The following is a 24,891-nucleotide window of genomic DNA, read 5'->3' as shown; positions in this document are numbered from 1 at the left end:
TTACATGCTGTTGGCCTCCTTTTTTGGGTTCGTGGTGGGGGTCGGGTGCTGGACGGTCATCTCCTGAGTGCCTGGGTCTGCTGACCACCCACTGCCAGGGTATAACATGAAGCAGTCGGGCAAGTCTGCCAAAGGTATCAAGATATTCAGGCTTTGGATATGTGCAAGAGAGAATGAGCAATCTATTGCGCTACCGGACATGAGTTTCTGGATGTGATTCTGGATACGTTTCCAGATGTGGTCATGAAATCCATAAGTATTTTGTACATCTAGAATATATTGTGCTTTGTCTTTCTACCCCTGGTTTATACTTGAAGGGAATTGAAGTTATTCTCCCACAACGCCAATTACCACGGCTCATACCGTTAAACGGATGCTCGGGCAAACTGTTGAACCTCTCGCTCTGCCTAAGAGTGATGACTTAGGGGTCACTAAGGAGCATGTCTAGAAGTCTAAACCTAGATCACTGGAAAAGATGCCATCTGTGCTGGGGTACTCCGCTGACATACAGAGGGTCGACAAGAAATCGTATGTCTGAGGTCATGGTTAGAAGTGCACATAGAAGACAACGTCTTCAAGAAGCAAGTATGGATCTAATTGAGGAGGATAATGACACTACACTGGCCATCCCAATGATAGGATTAGTGTTGGTCATTGAAGATGCGGTTTGTAGAAACGGGAATTACCAGCTGAAGGCCAATCTGGAAATGCTGATAAGCTAACTTTGGCCATTTCTAATGCAATGCAGCCACCCTTGAAGTGTATAGAGATTGCCATTATAGAGGCCCCGTCTCAGGTCCATCTGGATAGCAAGGGAGTGAACGTTGGTTATACCCGAGCTACGAGTTGGCAATCCATCAAGAAGATCATTTTTGATCTTATCAATTCAAAAATAGCATGGCGTTCCGCCAATGGGTGGATTCCTTTGACACTGTTTTAATGCAGGCCCCTGCCGAAAGGTGTGATGTACCGTGCCAAATTGACCCAAATGAAACTCAGGTGTCTGTTAACCAGGTGGATATAGTTATTCAAACAGAATTGGGTGAAATTAGTTGCAAGGTAACTGGTGGTAATGAAATCACTGAATACCAAACCAATCTGATTGGCTTTGTTGCTGGTGCCGTATCAGTGTCGGGACCTATGGATTCTCCATGTGCTGATATGCCATCTCTGGATTTGGTGGCCCCCCCATCTACAGTTCAGTCTCTTCTCCTTATGCGGGAGATATTCATATTAAAAAGTCCACAATGCCAGAGATTCCTGATATACACCAAAGAGCGCTCTTGATGGATCACAGGATCATAATTCTAACGAATTTGGAGAGGACGGAGACTAGAGGCATTAAGAAAGAAAGCTTTATTCTAGCTAGATATGAGAGTGGGACATAGCTGCGCCAGACTGCAAGAACCGAGATTACTCTGGAGAATCCAAATCCCGGATTGCTGTACAAAGATTAACACAGACTATATTGTTATTGGCTGTGGCCAGAGCAATTTGCCAGTATTTTTGAGTCAATATAAGAAGTTGAACATTACACCTGCTTCCGATTTAAGAATGGTGCTAAACTGACAGGCAGAGCTCGTCTTATGTTGTGCTCTCTTTGAGAGAATTTATTTTAGTGGGGGTGGGAGGGGTTCTGATGCAGCCTTGTGGGTTCCCGCTCCGTTTGAATTTGTGTTGTTTGTTTTACTGTGTTGTATTCTATGTATTGTGTGTTCAGCACTGTGGCCTTTTGGTGATCAATGCTTTATAAAAGTTACAATAAATAAATAAATAAATAAATATGACCCATTGGGAGACAAAATGGGCATTCCTGAACCCTGTGCAAATTGAAAGGTAATGCCTGATGGCTTGGAGCCAGTCACAAAGTATGGACACGTTCGCTAGTAGGGCGCTCTAGCACTACTACGTGGAGGGTGGTCTACAGTGAGCCTGATTGGCTTTGCATCAATGATCTGCCACACTACAGGCAGTGGTCCCTGTGACAGCTCCCCAAAGGATGTTTTAGTGTGACAATGTGCCTTGTATTCTTTTGTGACCCCCGACTACTGAAAGGGGACAGGGGCCAAAATGCAAATCAAACCACAGCAGGAATGGGGCCACCTCCCCCTTGCATGCCTCTGCCACTGCATGTGCTGCTGTGTGCAGTGAAGCATAAGGATGAACGTACCCATCTTTATATACATGAGGTAGAAGGAGTGCTTTCCATTTTCTCCAAAATAGTACATCAGTGGCAGGCCAACATTCCTGGGTGGCTGTACTGTTCAAAGACAGCACAGCCGATTGGCAATATTCCTCAGCTGCCCTCGTATACCTTCCATCAGCAGTAAATGGCTATGATGTTCTAGATTCTGCATATAGCACCGTTTTTCACAATACTACGGACATTTTCACTGGCAAACATTGTAGCTCAAATGTAAACCCATCTTCAGGGGATCTTATGAGTGTTCTTGACTTCTTAGACTATTTCTGTAAGAATAGGACACACCCTATACTTGGAACTTTCTAAAACATTACTTGGAAAGAATAGCACAGAATTCTGATTTAGAATTGTATGGTGACGATGTAAGCGCATTTCATGGCCTTAATTGTCCCGAAGACTGTGGCAGATGAAGGCATTCCTGTGCTCCACCAATTTGACATTGGTCTCGCAGCACTTCAAATCAGGTTCATCGGTCTTTCCCCGCACTACTGCCGGTGGCTTACCCTTCGTTAGATCCCATTTCCCAAACTCCTTGTATTTGGGGATAGTTCAATGCTAAGTCAGTTGCTTTGAGATACTAGGCAACAGTGGTGCCATATTGATCAGCACGTTAAGTAAGGCTTTGGGATTCAACATCTGATGATCTGTCAGTGAAAGCCAGCAGTCACTCTAAGAAACAGACTTTACTTCCCAAGTCTCAGCAAACCTGCACTATTTAGCTATTTTATTGGGCTTATTTATATAGTGCCCATCTGACCCTGGGGGAGGTGGGCAGCAGTGAACTTCACAGAGGGCAGGGATTACGACTGGTGATTGGCTCGTTACCTTTTCCTGTTGGGCAGTGGAGGCAGATGCTGTGTCTCTATGATGGGCTCATGACTGGCAAATACTGTACTTTCGACATGGGATCCGCGGACAATGATTTGGTCTTAGAAGGGTATGATGTGTTTATTTTGGACCAAGAGCTTTCTTTATTCTCCTTCCCTTTCCAATATCCTATGTTTCCCATAGCTCTTCATGATTTCCTCAGCAGTTTACAGTTGGATATTATCCCAGATCTGGATGTATGCTTTCAGTAAAACATGTATGTCCATTGTCTGCGGGCACAACACAACTAATGGGAATCCAATGATAATGTTACTTGGGAAATGGCCCCAGGTGGCGACATTTCCCTAAAAATGCGCCCTACAGACAATCAAACACTTCAAATATTCGGCGATTGGAGGTGATAATATATAATGATACCCCTCCCAGAATATTTGGGCTAAGAATTTTAGGGGTCAGGAAAAAGCCCACCTGGTGACTTTCACTGCGATATTATCACATGGAACCAACTAATAATGATGGTTAGAGCCAGCCCTACAGATAAAGGGTGTATCAGCCACTTTTACTCCCTAAAAATAGGCAAATACTCCCAAAAATAAAAACATGGAGTAAAAATACTTCCAATAAAAAATGGGAAATGGACACACAGGAGCGTGTGCCCCTGCTTTCACGCATACAGTTCCATGAATGTGTTTGGACCAGTAGTTAATGTACCACCACAGGAAGAAACTACTACAATAATGGAAGAGGTTAATTGTATTCTTTTAATATACATGAATAACTTGGTGCAACAACTTTATTTCTCACAAAAACATTTCTGTTTTACAATTCAACATATTTTACTTATTTATTTATTATTATTTTTTTCTTTTTGTGTTTAACTGTATTACAATTTTTACAAATCTGTCCAGATTTTTCTGTCTTTATTTGTTGTTTCTCGTTGTGACTGTTGTGCAGTTTTCTGTTTGTTGCAAAGTTTGGAGCTTTCTTTTATTGGTTACTGTTTACTCATTTATAAAATACCCCCAATGGGAAGGGACTCATGTTTTTACTCCCTAAAAAATCCTTTTACTCCCAACTTTCAAAAATAGGGAGTAAAATACTCCCACTTCAACATCTTATCTGGAGCACTGGTTAGAGCAATCCAGGATGTTCCAGCATTACCTGATTGAGATGATAATGATGAAGCTGAAGCGAGGTGTGGTAATACTGAGGGTGGCTGGGTTGAAACCGCTTCTGCAGCTGCTGGTCTCCTTCGGGTCATCATGGCAGACATGGGTCCATCATTCCTGCCATGTAACAAAGTCTGGTCAGCCCTCAGCTGTGGGCCAGTGAAACCTGGAAAGTTCAAGATGGGAAAATACAATTACCGGGGTAATTCTTTTTTTGTTTACAGCATTATAGTTCACAACATACTTTTTAACATGGCCATGACATGTGATTAATACTACGGCGTGGGCAAAAATGTGCGTTCAGGCAAACATCTAAGACTCCAATTAAAGACTCAATAACGAGGCTCGCTGACCACTAGTGTTGGGTGTATTAGGGGCAATATTCATGAAATATTTACGTGGTTAAAAGTGCAGGCGAGTGAATTGGGCCTACAATCATTTCCTACGCAATTCCGGATGAATATATAAGATCACTGCATTCAGTGTCGATTTGTTAAGAGCACAATGATTCCCTGTACAGGGAACATTTTGGTAAACGTCCATATATTTTGCTATTCATTTCAACACACGAAATACACATCCGCAAAGTTACGCAGAATTGTATTCATGCAACTTGGCCATGAAAGCGTCGATAGAAAAATCCACTTCCTGAGAGGGAGAGGGAGTACAGGCAGCACTAGAGTTAAACCGGGAGGCGGGTTTCAGAAAAAGCTGCTTCCGTGCTATTCCGAATTAAACCAAAAACGTCTGTACTGCTGTACCCACAAATGCAACTACTCCTGCTACCAGGCAGACATGACCACGGGCGCCATCTTAATTCTTTCTTATTAAAGGCTGTTGAATAAAATATGTGCACTGTGTTTCTGTTCTCAAAAGAACATTCTGGAAAGGAAACTAGGCCCAGGCGAATTTTGGCATATGTTCTTCTGATATAGAGTGTTTTCCAAACAAAAACATAATTCTTTCACTTTGTGTTGTTTATGTACAAATGTGGATCAATTCACATTGAATGGAGTTTAATTCTCGTGTACAAAGATTTCGTAAATCCACAAGCAGAGCAAACAGACTGAAACACACCACGACCTCTGTGGGTACAAACAGGGCGCTTCAGAACATCAAGGGACAGGCTTCCATTTTCTAAAGGTAATCCCTCACACCCCACTTGTCCCTCTTGGATCTCCACCTGGACAGAATGTTTGCATTAGGGACGCTAGGTTATGGATTCCCGCGCGCTTTACATGCCGAGGCCGTCTTCCTGTTGCCGTGGTTACAGGGATCTCGGTCCAAGGTTAAACTACTCCGAAATCAAAACCAGTGACAGACATAGCATCTAACAGCCAGGCTATTGACTACTGTAGTGCGCTTAAAGGGCAAAAGTCAAAGAGCGCCTCGCTGCCTCGAGGGCCAGTCAATATTTTTATTCGGTTTTCTCCATAGAAATAGAGGTTGCTCAATTACCAGCTCCCTGGGTTTAGCAAGGTCCTGTGGGTCTCAGAGAAAAGACCTTTCTTTAAAGCTCGAGACACACATTGATACAGAAAATGTTCTGCTATTGGATTACTGCCCGTCCATGTTTATAGACTACAAACTATTGTACCACAATATATGCCGCCATTTTATCTTCGTCTCACACTTTGGAATGACGGAGGTAAGTGGCGGCACGTAAGGGGCAGCAATGTGCGTGGGATCTCGTTCCTTCCCAAAAGCAAATTAAAAAGTAGCATGGTTTGACTAAAAGGGTATTGGCAATAATTGATATCTACTGTATGTGACCGGCATTAGCAATACCAAAACTACTGCATGCACATGCATGCTGCGCATTTTAACCTACAATATTTCCTATAGGTATGAACTTACTAATAAACCAAAGGAGCATACACACTTATGGAACAAAACAATATTGCATCTGGAACATTGTGGCTCGCCATTTTGGATTGAGCACTGTCCTTGTAAAGGCCCTTTTTACTTTTGGTCAGTAAATGGCACTACAAGCAGAAACGATTGTACTGGCCATTCCCATCAACTCCCGCATTCTCTCCACCCAAAACAAATCGTCCTTGACTATCTTTCAGCACTACTATGCAGTAACCTCACATTGTGTGTTGTATAAAGCCCGCTGGTGTTATTTCTAAACAGTCTTAAGCGTTGAGAGCTTAATTGCCCCTGTAAATGAGCTGCTTGTGTAATAAAAATGTATCTATGAGATTTTCCTGACTTTTATTTCCAAAATAGTTTGGCTGATTTTGTTTTACACCTTCCATCCCACTGCCCCTTCTGTATACCTTATCCCAAGTTACCATCTGCATTTTTGTGGGGTCAAAGTGGTAAAACAAAGTGGCAAACCAATTAGTCAAAAGTGCATTTTTGCAAAGGTGGGGAAGACCATAAAAAAGACTTAACCAAGTGTGCCTTCAGCCACTTGATTCATAAGCAATATGTGTTTTGTGTATCTGTTCCTTGCACTGAAGTCCTGTTAAAAACAAGCAATGGCAAAGCCAACATTTTCGGTTTATCTATAGGTATTAGATATGCATTTGTGAGGCACTGACATCACATGTCCAGGTACTCAAACACTTTGCCATCTTTTCTCCAGGTAGCACCATAATGGCAATGGTTGTCAAATGCCTATCCCATGCCTTCACAAAAGCCAAACACGTTGCCTTTGCCAACACTTGTTAAAAATGTCATATGTTTGCCATTCAATTATTATCATTGTATTTATTTAGCGCAGACCTAGCTTTGAGAAACAACTGAGTGCTTGACGGAGGTATATACCAATACAGATACATAACAGAGCGCTTTACAATGCTATTCAACAGTACAGATGCATAGGAGAGCACTTTTCAGAGGTATACAACAGTACAGATATACAGCAGGGGGTGGGATACAGAGGGGCACAGAATCGGGATCCAGCTGTACAGGGTGGTGGGGAGGAATGAGACGGACAACGTCTAGCGAGTCAGGCGGCGCGAGGGGCGACGTGATGGCCTAGGTGTTGAGGCAGAGCTAATCCTTGAAGAGGTAGGTCTTGAGTTCTTTTCTGAATTGTAGGAGCCTGGGAGCGAGTCTGATGCTGACGGGGAGGAGGTTCCATAGTCTTGGGGCATAGGCAGAGAAGGCTTGTTTTCTGGTCCTTTCAGTTTTTGCAGCAGCGGATTTCAAGCCTGCATGTGTCCTCGCTTCTGGTGGTGCACTGTCCGCCGGAGATGTTGAGTTTCTCCGCAAGGTAGCTGGATGACTTGAGGGTGATTGCCTTATAAATGATGCAGCAAGACTTGAAGGTGATTTGTGCGTGCAGTGGGAGCCAGTGAAGATCGATGAGGGCTAGGGTTATGTGGTTGTATCTGAGTAGACCATTGATGCTGCATGCAGCTGCATATAGGACACTTCTCAGCGGCACAAGGGAGGATGGCGGGAGGCCTTTGCGGTGTGCACTGCCCCAATCCAGGTCGGATAGGACCAGTGCTCGAACGGTGGACCAAAGGTTATCCAGAGGGAGGATGGGATTAACTTTTCGCAGGAGGGAGAGTTGATACCAAGCTGTCTGATTGTTCTTCGCTATGTGTGTAGAAGGAGAGGTGTTTCTTGATGTGGAACCGAGGAGCTTGGCGCAGGATGTGAGGTCAGGTGTGAAGCCCTCCGGGTTCATAGTTGATACCCAGGTCTGTATGTCTGGGTGTTCAGTGTTGTTGGTGGATGTCTTTGATGGAGGTGATCTTGAGGTGTAGCTGTGTGTCGTCAGCGCATTGGTGGATGTGGATTTTCTGTGTGGCTAGGAGGGCTCCCATCGGCTCCATGTATAGATTGAAAATCACTGGGGAGAGGTTGGAACCCGGCGGGACTCCACAGGCAACGGGTAGCATTGGCAATCTAGAGAAGTCCATCTGAAAAAACTGATGGCGGTTGGCAAGGTAGGACTTGAACGAGCATAGGACAAGGTTGATGATCCCCATGCAGCCAATGTAGGGTGTCCGTAAACGCCTGGTGGTCTACTGTGTTGAAAGTGGCCGAGAGGTCGAGTAGAACCAGGAAGCAGGGGTGGCCATCATCAAGGATGTTGAGGGTGTTGTTGACCCCTGTATGGTTGCTGTCGCCATGCTGCATCTGGGTCTGAACCCGGATTGGTAGGTTGGAGGAGATGGTTGGTGTCGATGTGGTGCTGCAGTTGCACGGCTACTGCTTTCTCAATGATCCTACCTAAGAAGAGAAGATGGGTGATGGGGCAATAGTTACCTAGGTTGTCAGGATCCAGGGTGGGTTTCTTTAGCAGAGGGAGAATTTGTCCTGCTTTTAGGGTCAATGTGACTTGCGTTAGGGAGCTGCTGATGGTCTCCAGGAAGGGAAGAACAGCTTCTGTGTGCAGAGTCTTCAGGATGGATGCTGGGAGGATGTTGTGGCTTTGAGGTTGGCCAGGGTTTCTAACAGTTACTCTTTTGAGAGTGTCTTGAATGTTGTCCAGGGTGTGGAGATTTCATGAGGAGGGACGTGAGGTGTGTCTGTGGATGCAGAGATGGAGTCTATGTGCTGTTCCTGAATCTTGCTGATTTTGTCGATGAAGACTGTGTTAATGGCAGTAGATTTTCCAATGGAGTGTGGTATGGCAGGGGTGGGTTGCGGGTTGACGAAGTGCATGACCGCTTTGAAGAGGTCTCTGCTTTTGTTGTCAGCTTCTGCTATGATGTTCTGATAGTAGGAGGCCTTGGCTGTGTTGTTGAGTTGTCGGCGGGTTGCTCTGAGTTGCTTGAGGTGAGCCAGGTGGGATGCAGTCCTGGAGCGAGGCCAGGATTTCTCTTGTTTCCTTTTTGCTGAGGTTAAGTTCTTGTATGTACCAGCGTGCGGTGGTTTCGGTTTGCAGGTGCATTGCTTCAACAGTTGGTGCTGTCAAACGTACCTTGTTTGTCCCAGATAATGGGAAAATGCTTGCCTCATCAAATGTGGGGCAGATCACTGCAAAATGTATAAATTCCATTCTACAAACCAATGGATATAACTCGAGAAAATACAGCATGTAGAAGGCATGTTGTACAGGGGAAATTTGCCAAGAAACATCCAATCCTTAATGACTGTGCCTTGAAACAATTTGGTGGTCATTTTGCACTGAGCAGAGTGCAAAATGAAAGCTCAAAAGCAAGGCATAGTGGTGTTACGCTTCCATTTGGATCTCAAACTCATTTTAATGACCTTCCTATGGATAGGATTGGCACAAAGCAGAGATTGCATCTCCCTTTTACTTTCCTCCTCCATCCTGGAAGAGCACCAGGTTTTATGCCTGCTTGTGATTTTGATGCATATAGAATCCGCTATACATTAACACCTGCTAATCCAAAGGACTCCCTTAGTAAAGGCCACATGGAAAGATGCAATTTGCAAGCATCGTTTTATTTTTCACAAAATGGAGAGTAAAAGGTCGGAGCAAAGGCAATTTTGCCTCATTTTACACTCCAATTTGTACAAGTTTAAAATTCCGCTTAGGGAACCCTACAGGATGTTAGTGCTACCGCTGATGGTGCACTGGGCCTCATTACGACCCCGGCGCTAAACCATGGTGCTATTAGAACCATGGTCGATGCCGGGGTCCGCCATGGCGGAATGGCGAAATTACCGCCCCATTCCAAGGTTGGCGGGGCGGTAATTCCCCATTCACCATGGCCCCTTCCCCATTCCCATTTTTGGCCCATAGGGCTCAATGGGAATGGGGAAGGCGCTAATTACGGCACCGTAAATTACGGTGCCGTAATTAGCTCCTAGGTCCCTTTGCGGGTTGGTTTTTTAACGCCTGCTAAAATCAGGCGTTAAAGTGCCACCCGCAAAGGGACCTCGTAATCAGGCGTTAAAGGGTTAACGGCGCCGACGCCTTTTACGGCGCTGTTAACCCCTTAACGCCTGGGTTGTAATGAGGCCCACTGAATTTGCACGTTCATGGAAATGACCCCTTTAGAATGTGAGAAGTAGAAAGCGAGCCAGGCATTCATTGATGACTACATGATACAGAAAGACAAGAACAATGTATTTCAGAGGTCTCAATCATAAAATGGGCAAATGTCAGAAGAGTCAATAAACCGAATTGGGGTGACACATGATCAAAGCGAAGAAATAATAGAATTGCAAGTGTGTGCTTGCAACATTAAACCATTTCTTGCATTTTGCAACGCTCAAAGACACGTTATTAATCTGCAGCACCTGGAGGCTTTTTTTCTCCCCTGTGTGGTAATCTCTGCACTCAGACAGAAAACCATCATTAGCTATATCTCCCAATCTTTGTCTGCAGCAGTTCTCTCCAAAGAGCTAATACCGTGATGATAGCTCTGAGATCTCCCGGGAATTAGATGAAGGGAAGCGATAGCGATGAACTCCCAGTTAATAAACCCAGGGCGCTTATTCCTGCAGGGTGATCAATTTCGAGATATCCGCAGGCGCGTCCGATACCGCTGATTTACTCCACTTTCTCTACCTACTAATAAAAGGGAAACGAGTGGTCAAAAATGACTCAGTAAACCCACAAACCAGAGGTACAGTAACTCGCTTGTTTTACTGCATGACAATGTAACAGCCAGATGCACACACTGTGTTCGGTTCATAGATTATTCATCTCATCAATGCCTGGCCCAAGGAGTCAGAATGGTCTAGGATTTTACTGTGCCCCCTCTTTCATGTTGGAGTTTCAATGTGTTGTTGGTTATATCAAGTGGCATTCTTTTACAAGGTGCTTTCCTTGGTGTATGAAAGAATGTGCTTTTTCTTCTATTCAGCTGGGAGTTTTACACAGAACTCATTCCCGCCTGGCCTGCCACCAGATAACTTCAATGATTGGGTACACTATTATACCAGAGGTGCATTTGTTATCTTGTTAGAGTAAATGAATTGTCACAATTAAGGAAACCTTCTTAGATATTCTAGTGCCTGTGGGGTGCTTCTCATGCATAGGGCTTCTTGGGCATCTCATCCATTATGCAGATCAGATGTGGAAAGAGTTTAGTTCTCTAATGGATCTTGGTGCGGGCTGACTGCGCAGTCAGCTCGAGTGAAACTAATGGAGTTAAATGCGCCTTGCCGCTCTCTTCGACTTCTCGTTGCGCCATGCTCCTGCAAACTAAATGTACTGTACGTTTTCTCAGAAAGCCACTTCGCCGGGATAATTTTCACTCTCGTTAAACAGCACAGTATCGCCGGGTGCCATGGGTTCTAATGCACACCGGGTCCGCTTCTGGATAGATAACTGCAGCTGGAAATGACAGAAGATGGCTGCACTTATGTTTCCGTAAGTGGCCCGGGGATAATCAGGCTAATGGCCGGTGTGCTGTTTTTGTGTCAACATTTTTCAAGATTCAAAGACAAACAGCAGTGCTGTTTACGCTACTGCAGCACCTCTTTTCAACACATGTATTGATCCTTCTGCTTGAAAAGCATCTTTTGAGAATGGACGCCTGCTGGTAGAGGCATTCACAGGTCTCAGTAGTCTTTCAATAGCTTTATAGACCACAGAAATGTTCCAGGATGTTTTATCATAATGAGATGACAATGTTGGACCAGGACCCTCACAGCTTTTAGTGTCTCGATTGTATCTACTACTGGTATTTTCACAGGATTCAACATAGTTTTGCTACTCTACCTGGGAATTGGCCACCATGCGTATATTACTGCCTGAACTTTGTACGTGTAGAGTTTGCCCAATGGGAGGCAGGTAATAGAGCTAGTGACCAATATGCATGACATTCAGCATTAGACAAACTAGGTATCTGCCTAGGAGGGCATTGGATAGGTGGGGATGGTGGTAAAATGTGATTGCACAAGCCGTGTGATTTTATATAGAACAATAATATGAAGTCGCAAATTGGATTGTGGGACAACAGCAGAAGCTGGCGAGGCTGCTCCCCAACATCCAATGTGGTTGGCCGTGTTGGATAAGGCCCCTTCCACCCCAAATCCAACAGCGCTTCACCATTTGTAAGCATTTGAAAAAATAAACCGTGATCATGGTGTTAAGGTGGAGAGACTATTTATGCTTGGTGATCTCGGTTGTCTTGGGGAAAGATCACAGGTCTCGGCGCAAGCTCTGAGTGAGCCGACTGCCTTGAGTGCTTCACAGGTGGCTAATGTGTCTTCTGTGCCCTCTCTGTTTCTCAAGGCAGAGCCCCCTGCTGGTGTCCTGAATATACAGCATGGCAGAAATAAAAAAATGAAAGTCAGAGTCTGGGCCTCGTTTACTAGCAGGAACATGATGGCCCTGGCCGTCGGTCCGAAACCAAACGGATTTGTGTCGAATGGGGCTGCCAAATCACCCAGGTAAGCATGACTTGGCAAGAGGAAGTCAGACAAACACCTGTCACATTGCAATGTATTGTGTGCAAAACACTTTATACAGCAGTGAATACAAAACAAGTGTGTGCCTCCATGTTTGCACACCAAACACCTCAAAATGATGCAACACTAATAAGACTAATCGAACATCGGCTAAAATGCTAATCTAAAGTTGCATGTGCCAGAATTACCTTAGACTAAACTACTGATATCCATATATATTGCAAGTCATAGGAGTAGGTTTGTTCTGTTTCTATGGCCTATTGATACTTTGCAATAAAAAGAGCACACTGTGTGCCTCCTGAAGTCATACCATTGCTTGCAAGTGTTATTTTGTCTGCTACCAGGCTTGTAATCAGCTAGCAGTATCCCCAAGTGTTATCCTGTACTACATGTCCATATGGTCAACTGCCTTGCTGTGCGCATTCTACTGACCTCACACTTATTGAGTGCACACAAGTACTATTTACTACCCTACTCTCTCAGCCAAAGGGCTACACATTGTTTTGAAAGATGCCTGGTATGAAAAAATGGGACCAAAAGCCCCATATTATAGTGTGTCAGTAATTCCTATCCACGGATTATAAGTATCACATTAACTCCCCCTGCGAGTTGTAGTTTTTGGTTAGCATCAGTTTGATATAAATATAGTATGCCTATTATTTGTAAAAACCCACGATCAGCAATGGAAAAGTCATGTCTCAGTGACCAAGTCAACTTGTCATTCTAGAGAGAGCCACGCTATGCTTGCCATGCTGTATTGTAGATACGCGGGGGAAAATAAATTTGGCCAAACTCCCTGAATCACCCGAATTCTTACCGTCTTTGGGTGTTTCTGGTTCAGCTGAACCTTTAAGAGATTCGGGAGACAGATTTGGGTTAAGGTCATGCTGATGAAATGTTTCTGTAAACATTGAATTGAAGAGGTCATACCTTTTCCTGCCTGCACACGATCAAAGCAAACAAAGTATAAGAAATGATAATTTATTTATATAACGCCTATACACAATGGGCCTCATTACACGGAAGGCGGTAAGGTTTTACAGGTACCGGTAAGGGTACCGGTACCGGTAAAACCTTACCGCTTTACTACGAGGTCCCTTTGCGGGTCCTCCCTTAACGCCTGGTTTTTCCAGGCGTTAAGGACGGGACCCGCAAAGGGACCTCCGAGCTAATTATGGTACCGCAATTAGCGGTACCGTAATTAGCACCTACATCATTCCCATTGAGCCCTATGGGGCTGACTGGCTATGATGTAGGGGTAATGGAGGATGGCGGAATTAGCGCCATCACCCACCTTGGAATATGGCGCTAATTCCGCCATCCACCAAGGCGGACCCGGTAAGGGACCGGCGGCAGCCATGACGCTAATAGCGCCATGGCTTACCGCCTTCCGTGTAATGAGGCCCAATGTGTTTCAAAGCGCTTCAAGGCAAGGGAGGGAACAAGGGGAAATACAATGACATTCTTACAGGCCATGAACAGGAAGGATGTGAAATTAACTATCGAACTCGGCCTGACAACATTTCAGTGCAAGAGCAAAGACATAGATAAGGAAAGGTGGGGGAGAGTGGGGAGGAAATGGAAACAGACAGGCGACTACTGTACTAGGCCTGACGACATTTCTTGTAGAGCCAGAGAAAACAAAAGGTGAGGGAGAGGGGTGGAGGAACAAAACAAGTGACTATAGTACTAGGCCTGACAACATTTCTGATAGAGCTGGGGGGAGGGAGGAGAAGAAGTAAGGGGAGGGCGGAAGGAGACAGACGAGGTTGCTATCATACTATAGGTTAATGGTGTCCTGTCTGGGATGCTCAAACAAAGCCAAGTGTCAAAAAACCTAATGCCTTGCACATGGTTGTTTCTTTAGTATAGAAACCAAAATTAATTATTTGTATGCAGCTAAAACACACCTTCCTCTTTAAAGATAATGTAGAACCACATTTTTAGAAAGTAATGGAAATTGAAAATGTGAAGACTATGCATTTCTTGGGAGAACTTTGCATGACACCTTATTCACAAAGGTGGCCCATGCATTTCTGGGGTATATGCTGCATCACAAATGTCAGGCCTGCCAGCTCCCTTGCATGCATTTTTGTCTGGGGCATGTATGGTGCTCCCAGAACCCACATGGATGCTGGAAGTGCATTTCATCATGATGGGTCAACAAAGTGCCTCTTATTGTGAAATGTGTAAAAAAAGGAAACATTTCTATAACTGTTTGAAGGATAATAAAGTAAGTGGTACAAGCAGTGGATCATGCTGCAGACTTTAAGAAAAAGATGTAGGAACGGCTAGAAATGAACATACCATGAATTGCACTTCCCTTGTGTCTGTGCCATAGAGTCACAGTGCAATGTGTTTGTTTCCTGCAACATTTGATGTGCATCAGTTTCTGAATTCAGGATGCACATTAAAATGTGCAGACATGCTACTTTATTTGTGCAAATGTGCAAAGGGAAAAAAGAGGAATTAGATTATGTACATACATTTTAGGAATTTTGTGAATACGTAATGTTTTTTACGGTGCAAGTGATGAGATGCACTAGCATCTCTAATCACTTGTGCCCAAAAATGTTTTGAGAATAAGCCTCCTGCTGCAGATGTTATATGGTATGCGATTTCCCGCAGATACAGAGCTCATAACGTTATCCTACCGGGCTAAATGATGTTCCTTTATAGAATGTCAGAGCCTACATCATGAATGCTTGTCATGTAACTGACTGTGCCTTAGCCTTGCTGGCATTTCTGAGGTCAATGACTTGCAGCCCTGGGCTCTCTCTAATGTCAAATAAATAACCTCAGTAGCCCTCAGGCAAGCAAACTCAGCAGGATGTAACTACTTGCACCCCTAAGGCATGCCTGACTCTGTCCCAGCTCTATAAGCTTTTTAGAGGTCCATGCCTCTTATGAATTTCCTACATTTTAATATTATAAACCTCACTATTACTCAATGTGTCGAACTCTGAATGATAAAAAGCCGACCCAGAAATCAATGACACGTGACCGACACTGCTGGGCTAGCATGCAAACCTACAATTTCCCACTTTACTAAATTGATCAAGTTCAGAAGGATGCAAGGATGAGTTCTTTTTATCTCGATTAAAACTTGGGAACTGCAGGTTTCATGCGGATGCAGAGCTCATGTTCTGGAAGTGGGAGACAGGCCAAAATGGGGGAGGCCGTAAGGGAGACCCCAGACAGGGCCACAGTTTTGGACCAGGGAGTGAACAGACCCGGTGAGGATGCGTTGTGTATGCAGACGGACTGGGTCCCATTTCTTGTAATAACAGGCAAGCTACACTGAAAAGTGGGACCACAAGGAAGGCACCAAAGTCTTGCTGGTGCAGAGAGGCACAGAGACACACAGGGAGAGAGACACACAGGGGGACAGACACACAGGGGGACAGACACACAGGGGGAACAGGGGGAAGTGACACAGAGGGGCAGAGGGAACAGGGATACAGGGGGAAAGGGGCACAGGGGGAAGGGGCACAGAGGGAACAGGGGCACAGGGGTACAGAGGGGACAGGGGTACAGAGGGGACAGGGGAACAGACGCTGAGAGTCCAGGAGAGAGAAGCAGGGGAAGAAGAGCCAGAGAGGCCAGGAGACCTACTTGTGGAAACATAGAGCAGGGTTGGGGAGGATGGGAACCAGGGTAGAAGGATAAGGCCAGACAATGGGGAAGGGTACCTGACAGAAGGGCCTCTGCAGTCTCTGCCCCAACTCACGTCAGCACACCACACTGCCAGCAGTCAAGGAAAAAAGAGAGAGAGACCCCAGTCCTCTCTTCACCGGCTTATATAAGGCTGTTGTCCCCGCCCACTGCAGGGCTGGCCAACCACTCCGACCCACACACAGTGCAGGGGACACAGATGAAAATACATTTGGGAAAAATAAAAGTCACCTAATACTTTAGAAAATGAATTTGTGCAATACATTGAATTCAGTAGGGATATTAAAAGTCATGTACTACATTGCAGATAAAAGGGGACAGAGACATTGCCATTTCAACGTACAACCTGCAGGTCCCAGTTTTGTAGGTGCATTACTCTACTGAGATATCCTACTGCAGAGTTTTTTGTACTGTCCTATTCGGATAACATTCACAGATGCACATGACCCCGTTTCCTCTTCCTAAATCCCCTTCACAACGTGCCTCATCGAACCCCTTTTCCCATACAACTGTTCTCCCTTCCTGAAGCCTTTAGTTATTTTGTGTGTTGTTTTCCCCAAGAATCTGCCCAAAACCACCCTAACTTCCCCCAAACCTCTTAAATGAGTTTTTAGCTGATTCGAGCTGGAAGAAAAATATGTGGGAATCTGTGAACCAAAACAAATCCCACTAGGAGATTTGCAGGAGCCCAAGATCACCTTTGAGAAGGTTTTCACAGGACTAAATGTATCTATTTATAGGAAAAGCAACAATCTCTTTACAAAACATAACTCATGGCTAGTTGGACAATTGTTTTTAGCTTCCCTTAGGGTAGCCGGTAGGATAGCTGTGCAAGTTGTTGGGTGTCCTGACCCACGTTTGAGCTATCATGCTGCAACATTTGGTGCTGTGGGCTTAGAAAATCCAAGATGGCCAAAAAGCCCACATGTACGCCAGAATAGAAAAACTGTGCAGTACTGGCATGGAAAACATCATGATGGCCAGAACTTCCCAGAAAATGCACAGGGAAATGCATGAAGAATAGGCTGCCACCCATTTTTGCCTAGGTTGTGAGCACAGGAGGGCACTGCCTAAAACCACCCTTGGGATACCCACACAGTAGCCTGAAACCATTGGGAATGGCAATGCTGATTGCCAAAAGCAACCTAGAACTGTGGGGAATACATTTTCTTAAATCCGAAAAATGGTTGCATTACCAGTACTCACCACTATCAGAAAGCCGGCGTTTTAAAACCACCAGACTTTTGTGTAAAACTGAACAAATGAAACAAAACCAGACCAAGGAAAGACTTGCTAAGAGGTGGATACAATGTAAAACTATACTCTGAAATGACTTGAAGGAAGTAATTATTTAATGTGTATGTAAAAATTGTAAGTGATTTAAACTGGGGGACAAAAAGTGACATTTAGCTGAAACCTAAATGCCAGGAGAGGCCAGGAGACCTACTTGTGGAAACATAGAGCAGGGTTGGGGAGGATGGGAACCAGGGTAGAAGGATAAGGCCAGACAGGGGGAAGGGTACCTGACAGAAGGGCCTCTGCAGTCTCTGCCCCAACTCACGTCAGCACACCACACTGCCAGCAGTCAAGGAAAAAAGAGAGAGAGACCCCAGTCCTCTCTTCACCGGTTTATATAAGGCTGTTGTCCCCGCCCACTGCAGGGCTGGCCTCTCACCCAGGCAAGTGTTTGTTTGAACATGTGTTTCCAGGGTCGTATCCAGGATGAGATGGTATGCAGAGTGGGGCACACACTTTCAGGTATTCTGTGTGATTCCGAAATCAGGGGAGTTGGCAGTTTGAGCCCAGAGAGGATGTTAATTGTAGGGTATAGGTAGATGCAATTATACAGTGCAGAGCAGTTGGGGCCAAAGGGGAGGTTACTTGTTGGACTAGGGAACGGATGAGGTTACCAGAACAGGGGCTAGCTTGGTGACTTAGTATAATTATATTGTGTGGACAAGTTGCTTTCCAGAGCGCCCCACCCACGATGGACACAACAAATGGAACTGGTTTTGCAGGGTTCAGAGAGGCTTCATGCCAAGACAAAGGGGAGATTAATTATAGGGTAGGGCAAGTGGGAAGAAGAGTCAAAAGGGGCTCCAGGTTGCTGCTGAGCAACAGATAGAACTGGTTCATTGGAGGGATTGTGGATTGGGTCTACAACACCCCCCAACCACTCCGACCCACACACAGTGCAGGGGACACAGATGAAAATACATTTGGGAAAAATAAAAGTCACCTAATACTTTAGAAAATGAATTTGTGCAATACATTGAATTCAGTAGGGACATTAAAAGTCATGTACTACATTGCAGATAAAAGGGGACAGAGACATTGCCATTTCAACGTACAACCTGCAGGTCCCAGTTTTGTAGGTGCATTACTCTACTGAGATATCCTACTGCAGAGTTTTTTGTACTGTCCTATTCGGATAACATTCACAGATGCACATGACCCCGTTTCCTCTTCCTAAATCCCCTTCACAAAGTGCCTCATCGAACCCCTTTTCCCATACAACTGTTCTCCCTTCCTGAAGCCTTTAGTTATTTTGTGTGTTGTTTTCCCCAAGAATCTGCCCAAAACCACCCTAACTTCCCCCAAACCTCTTAAATGAGTTTTTAGCTGATTCGAGCTGGAAGAAAAATATGTGGGAATCTGTGAACCAAAACAAATCCCACTAGGAGATTTGCAGGAGCCCAAGATCACCTTTGAGAAGGTTTTCACAGGACTAAATGTATCTATTTATAGGAAAAGCAACAATCTCTTTACAAAACATAACTCATGGCTAGTTGGACAATTGTTTTTAGCTTCCCTTAGGGTAGCCGGTAGGATAGCTGTGCAAGTTGTTGGGTGTCCTGACCCACGTTTGAGCTATCATGCTGCAACATTTGGTGCTGTGGGCTTAGAAAATCCAAGATGGCCAAAAAGCCCATATGTACGCCAGAATAGAAAAACTGTGCAGTACTGGCATGGAAAACATCATGATGGCCAGAACTTCCCAGAAAATGCACAGGGAAATGCATGAAGAATAGGCTGCCACCCATTTTTGCCTAGGTTGTGAGCACAGGAGGGCACTGCCTAAAACCACCCTTGGGCTACCCACACAGTAGCCTGAAACCATTGGGAATGGCAATGCTGATTGCCAAAAGCAACCTAGAACTGTGGGGAATACATTTTCTTAAATCCGAAAAATGGTTGCATTACCAGTACTCACCACTATCAGAAAGCCGGCGTTTTAAAACCACCAGACTTTTGTGTAAAACTGAACAAATGAAACAAAACCAGACCAAGGAAAGACTTGCTAAGAGGTGGATACAATGTAAAACTATACTCTGAAATGACTTGAAGGAAGTAATTATTTAATGTGTATGTAAAAATCGTAAGTGATTTAAACTGGGGGACAAAAAGTGACATTTAGCTGAAACCTGGCTTAATGAAACTGAATTCTGCCTGACATCTACCCCCACAGGAGTTAAAACCTGCTCAGCCACTCTTCCCCTTGCCAAAAGGTGTTGTCACCTCTCTGATTAGATTAGGGGTGGAGCAGGGAGTTGAACAAAGGCCTGTCCTTGACTCAGGCAGATGGTTTATAGGGGAGGTCGTAAAGTGGCTTCCTCTCGGCAGAAACAGGGAGGGGCAGCCCCCTCTGAGGACAGGCTGAGCTTAAAGAAAGTGTATAGACTGGTTTCTCCACCATGTGACCTGGGAAGACACACCCCTGTTGGCCAGAATATGATTTTTGGAAAGATGTATAACTCATGGTGCGGACTTGTCAAAATTATCTAAATGATACCATAATTCTTGTGATTTTTCTGCCCACATTTTAAGAGGTTTTAGGACCTGGTGGTATGATCTGGGGGGTTGCTAGCGGAAAATAGGGTTTCACTCCAAATGTCTGCATGTTAAAAATCTGACACTTCATCAATTAATGTCCATACTCCTTGCGCACATGTGTGTAAATTTGGGTAAATGTCCGATATTGCAAACCCAGTTAAAAAGCACAAAATGTTCCCATTTCTGAATGCAAGCCCCCAGGAAGAGCAGAGTTTGAACAGAGTATACCTCATGTGATATGTGATGGGTGCATGTAATTTTAAACAACTGTATATCTGTGCAATATGTATTTGAATCAAATATAGATTTGTGGGCAAACTGACCAGGGGAGGATCCTCTGACCCATAAAACCTACAGCATCACTCTGACTCACATTTCCTTCCCCCAAACATGGGAGAGGGGAGAATTGGGCCAATGACAAGTAGAGAGGGGTAGGCTTTGCTAGGCCCAGGCACACACCCATTTTCAAAACACATAAAAAGAGACTGGTGGGACAGGTAGAGACATTCAAATCCAGTTGCTGCAACGCGCTCTGCCGGACCACACAACATCCAGAAGATACCAGATCCAACACTTAGACTTTAAAACTCCAAAGAACTTGATTCAGAACTCAAAGCAAGGGCCTAAACCCACAAACTGAGAACTCTTATCAGCAGGCCTCAGCATCCAGCAAACCTAACAGCGGTAGCAGCATCCAGGAGCCGTGCAGATCAGCGCTGTGTCCAGAGAAAGCTGTGCAGAAAGATCCAGGAGCTGTGCACAGACGCTGTACCCAGAGATCCAGGAGCCGGGCCAGGAGCAGTGTCAGACCAGACCAGCAGAGCAGAAACCAGACGCTGTGCGCAGAGACCGTCCGGGGCGAAACCAGAACCAAAGCCATCTTGACCCGATCCGTGAGACCTAGACCTTCCAAATACATTGTGAGTACAGCTAGGACGGTGTGAAACCAAATCTCTTAGTTTCCAGTGATATAATTCAATCTATTTAATCTAAGTAGAACTGCCTCCTAACTGTCACTTGTCAATTCTGCAGCCGCATAGCTGTCACCTGTCATTTTTAAAAGCTGTCACCTGTCAATTTGAGTTACTTTAAATTCGAAAAACGACCTTTACAATATCCTCTGAAAGCTTAGAATCTTAGCTTTTCAATGAACCTAGAACCGACTTGCTACTCCTTATACTTTTGCCGTAATCGTGATTCACGCATTCGCGAATTTTGCCGCGATTCGCGATTTGGTTAAAAATCCAGCCACGTGTGAAAACAGCAGCTTCCTTGCTTTCCTTTGCCAAAAATTCGTTTAACCTGCTAGTTACTCCTAGAGCATTGTTAAAGGGAGCCTGAGCTCATCCCAAGTATCTTTCACTCACCCTGAACCTCCTAAAGGGAATTAAAACCATTTTCAGCATATTCCTCACTTTATTGCCAGCACATATAAAAGCATTTTGGGCCTGTGTTTCAACTTCTATCCGTAGTCTAAGCTTGCTGGGGTGAACTGAATTACATTTGATTGCATGTCTGAGAACTGTGTGCTACTCTTCATTTCCTTACATTGCATAAGGGGGAAAAGGATTGCCAGAGAAAAGTGATTACATTGTTTTGTTGAAATCATATTGAGTATTTTCTGTACTGCATTTTCATTCAACATTGCATCCATCTGAACTTATATAAAGCATTCTCTACCACCTTATTCTTCTGTTCCTATTCACAAGAGTTCTACCTCATCCTTATACTACTCCTGGGTAACCAAATCAGTTTACTAGTAGGACATTATTCACTGTTGATCACTGCTCATGTTTTAAGTGTGATATTAATTATTAATTCATTATAGAAGTGTGATATATATATACTGTTAATTTTTTTCAAATAAACCTTTTAAACTTGCAGAACAGAACTACTTCTTGGCTCAGTGGGGTCAGAGGGATTCTAAGAGAGGGGTGTTATATAGGGGTAGTCATCCAGAACTCATCAACTGGACATAAAGATATATCAATAAGGGTTTCCATTCAGTATCCCAGACTAGGCATTGACTTAGCTGTAGTGTTGAATTGAATCTTCTTACAAAGTGGGGTCTCGAGCCGGACGTCTGGGTTAGATCTATCACTTGTGCAGCTTAATACAGTGTGCTAACTGACGGGATACATACATCCGGTCGGATCACCACGCTGTTTTACGCTGTAAAGCACTCTTCAAAGGGACACTCTAAGGAAAAGGTCTGTTTTGCAAAAATAAAATACTAATTTCTGTAAGTCAGGACAGAGATCAATCTCTAGAATGACGACCTTGGTAGACATGAAAATAGCAAGGGAGCAGCTCTTACATAAGCTATTTGTGAGAGGTGAGTGGACTCACCAGGACCAAACGGTCTGGTTGCAGGCCATCGCGCAACAGGTCACTGAAACAGGGTCAGTGTGATGCTGGAAATGCATCAGAGGGACAGGGCCTCTTAATCCTTGTCCTTTACTGCTGTTTATCGTGTGTTCTGTCGTGTTATCTGCCCAGGAGTCCATGTGGGACTCCTGGCAGTGCAGCTCTCTCTTTTGGTTTGGTGAACAGACCCATGGGATACCCTTATGGCACCCATGGGTAGGGGTACAACCCTGTGCCCCTAGTGTATGTTTTTGGGCACCTGTGGGTGGCCCACAGAGCAGGGTATGGGCTGGTGGCAGCTCCATGCTGAATTTGACAGGTGCTCTGGGTGTCCTCCATTTTGGGATACCCAGGCCCTGCCATTGGGATCAGTTGATTCCTGATAGAAAACAAGATGGCCCCTGTGGCCTCTTGCTTTCTATTGCCTGTTATCTTGTTTTTCCCAAAGTCCTGGGAAGCCCTGACTCTGTCCCTTCCCCCTGACTGGCTGTTGGGTGGAAGGTCCATATATGGTGTTGTTGTGAAGGCCCAGCTAGACTGACTGGAGCCTTCCCATTGACTGTATGTTGTGGGTACCTCCTGTGGGTGGGACCTGGGTGAATGGAGGGGGTGACCAATATACACTCCTTGTTGTGGTTGTCTGGTTTCTGGCATGTGAGACAAAGAGTGAGACAGCCCTGCCCGAAACTGGCCTGAATGCAGTGTGTAGTGTTGAATGGCTGGGTACTTGCCCCAATCCACATTCCTTGTTGTGAATGTCTGAAAGGGAGGAGTGTGGCCTGAATGCACTGTGTGCCTGATTGGCTGACTGACTGCATGAATGCCCTTCTGTGTGATTGGCTGCTGTGTGTGTGCCAGCAGTGTGGATGAGAGACAGAATAGTATATCTGGGGACCTCTCACCACTGGAAATTGTTCAGAAGCGTTCAGAAGCTGAGTCTCCACTCAAGAGTAACTGGAACTGCTGACCCTCGACGCCCAGCTGGAAGAAGAAGACTTGCTGCTGCATTTGCTTCGACCGATCCGAAGGCTGCCGTGTTCGTCGAGGACTGACCCGAGAGAGGACCTGGCTAGGCGCCCTCTTCCCGTGCTCCGAGGGACCATCGAGCACCGCTGAACTTTTGCCGAAGCTCCCTGGACGCCAGACCATCGAAAGGCTGCCGACCGGAGAAGGGGACTGCCGAGGAGAACGAAGTAAAGCACCCGGACCTCGACGCTGTCGAAGTCCATTGCCGTCGACCAGGGTTCACAGGTCTGTGTAACCGCTGGAGGCCCGTCGAAGTTGTGTTGCCCAGCCGTGGGAACCACTTGACGCCGTGCTGCCGACGACCGGAGCCGTCCGCTCCTTGCCTAAGAACATTTGACTCGAAGGACTCCCTCGTCCGCATCGTCGACCGCTTTTGTCCTGCCGGAGAAAGTCGAGGACGACCAACGCGCCAAGGAGAATCCGCCGGTGGGTTTCCCGCCACCTCACGACTCCAAAGACTCGAGCGACTCGACGCCCTTGCTGGGCCACCGTCATTCACAATCTTTGCGGTCCAGAACTAGTGTCGCCGAGGTGCCCCGCACGCCTCTTCCTCGCAGGACGCCGACGTCTCGACGCCGACGAGCACCGCTCGGATCGAAGCCTGCCGCCTCATCGACGCCGTTCTACCCTGTTTGTTGTCGGACGTTCGACGCCCCGTGTCTCCCGCTTGAAAGGGAAGGCATTCAAGAAGGGCCGTCGATTCCCCGACACCGAACACCGAGTTCCTCGACGCTTCTCGACGCCTCTCGACGATCCGTGACTCCTGCTTTAAAGGGGGTCATTCAAGAAGGATCTGTCGACGCCTCCTCGTAGAACTTGACTCCACCAGGTACATTGGGGGGGTAAAAACATTGTAGGAGAGAATAAGACTATTGAACAATATATGGACTGGGCTTGTGTTACAGGTTGCCCAGGTGGGGGGATCTCCACACAGAACTGCGTCCAGTAGCAAGGGCCAGTCTTCTGCCTATTGTTTCAACCATCTGTTATCTCTCCTCTCTCTATTGCTGGTTTCCTTCTTATTGATCTGCGTGCCATTTTTACAGTATTATGAATGCACTTTAATGAGGTCTAATATTAGTGGTACCACTTTAGAATTGTAGATATTTACCATTATTGATTTTCCTGAGCACAAAGTGCGTTGTTGTGATAAGTGTACATAACCCTTGAATATTAATTATACAAAGACTGTGTTTTCAGTAATACAGTGTGTGGACATTCCTTTGTGGGGGCTTGGGGATACACTGTACTTAAGCACCAGCCTGCATCACCTCCTGAGAAGCTAGGCCTTGATTGCACGTCCATCGCTACCGTAATAGAGAATCTTGGCTGGGGTCCTCTGTGCCTCTCCTCTACCATATAGAGAGCGGAAGTACAGACCCCCCCACCGGTCTTTACAAGCTGGTGGCAGCGGTGGGATGCTTATGGTTTTAAGACTCAGTGTATAACCGTGCCACTTACAAAATATCTGCACTTTATTAGATTAAG

The 24,891-nt window shown here is 45.4% G+C and overlaps 1 protein-coding gene across 7 annotated transcripts in view; it reads right to left on the bottom strand.

The window, feature by feature from the left end:
• The window catches only part of SETBP1 (SET binding protein 1), a 386,838-nt gene that overhangs the window by 7,285 nt on the left and 354,662 nt on the right, over positions 1-24,891 (bottom strand). For all 7 annotated transcript variants that reach the window (XM_069626886.1, XM_069626888.1, XM_069626885.1 and 4 more), the window contains exon 4: positions 4,193-4,366. In XM_069626886.1, coding sequence (XP_069482987.1) covers positions 4,193-4,366 — 174 coding nt within the window. The remainder of the gene's footprint in view (positions 1-4,192; positions 4,367-24,891) is intronic.

The sequence above is a fragment of the Ambystoma mexicanum genome, chromosome 6p, assembly GCF_040938575.1.
Source record: "Ambystoma mexicanum isolate Mex_15411 chromosome 6p, UKY_AmexF1_1, whole genome shotgun sequence".
Taxonomy (NCBI): domain Eukaryota; kingdom Metazoa; phylum Chordata; class Amphibia; order Caudata; family Ambystomatidae; genus Ambystoma; species Ambystoma mexicanum.
Note: the sequence above shows the minus strand (reverse complement) of the source record. Positions and strands in the feature narration are given on the sequence as shown.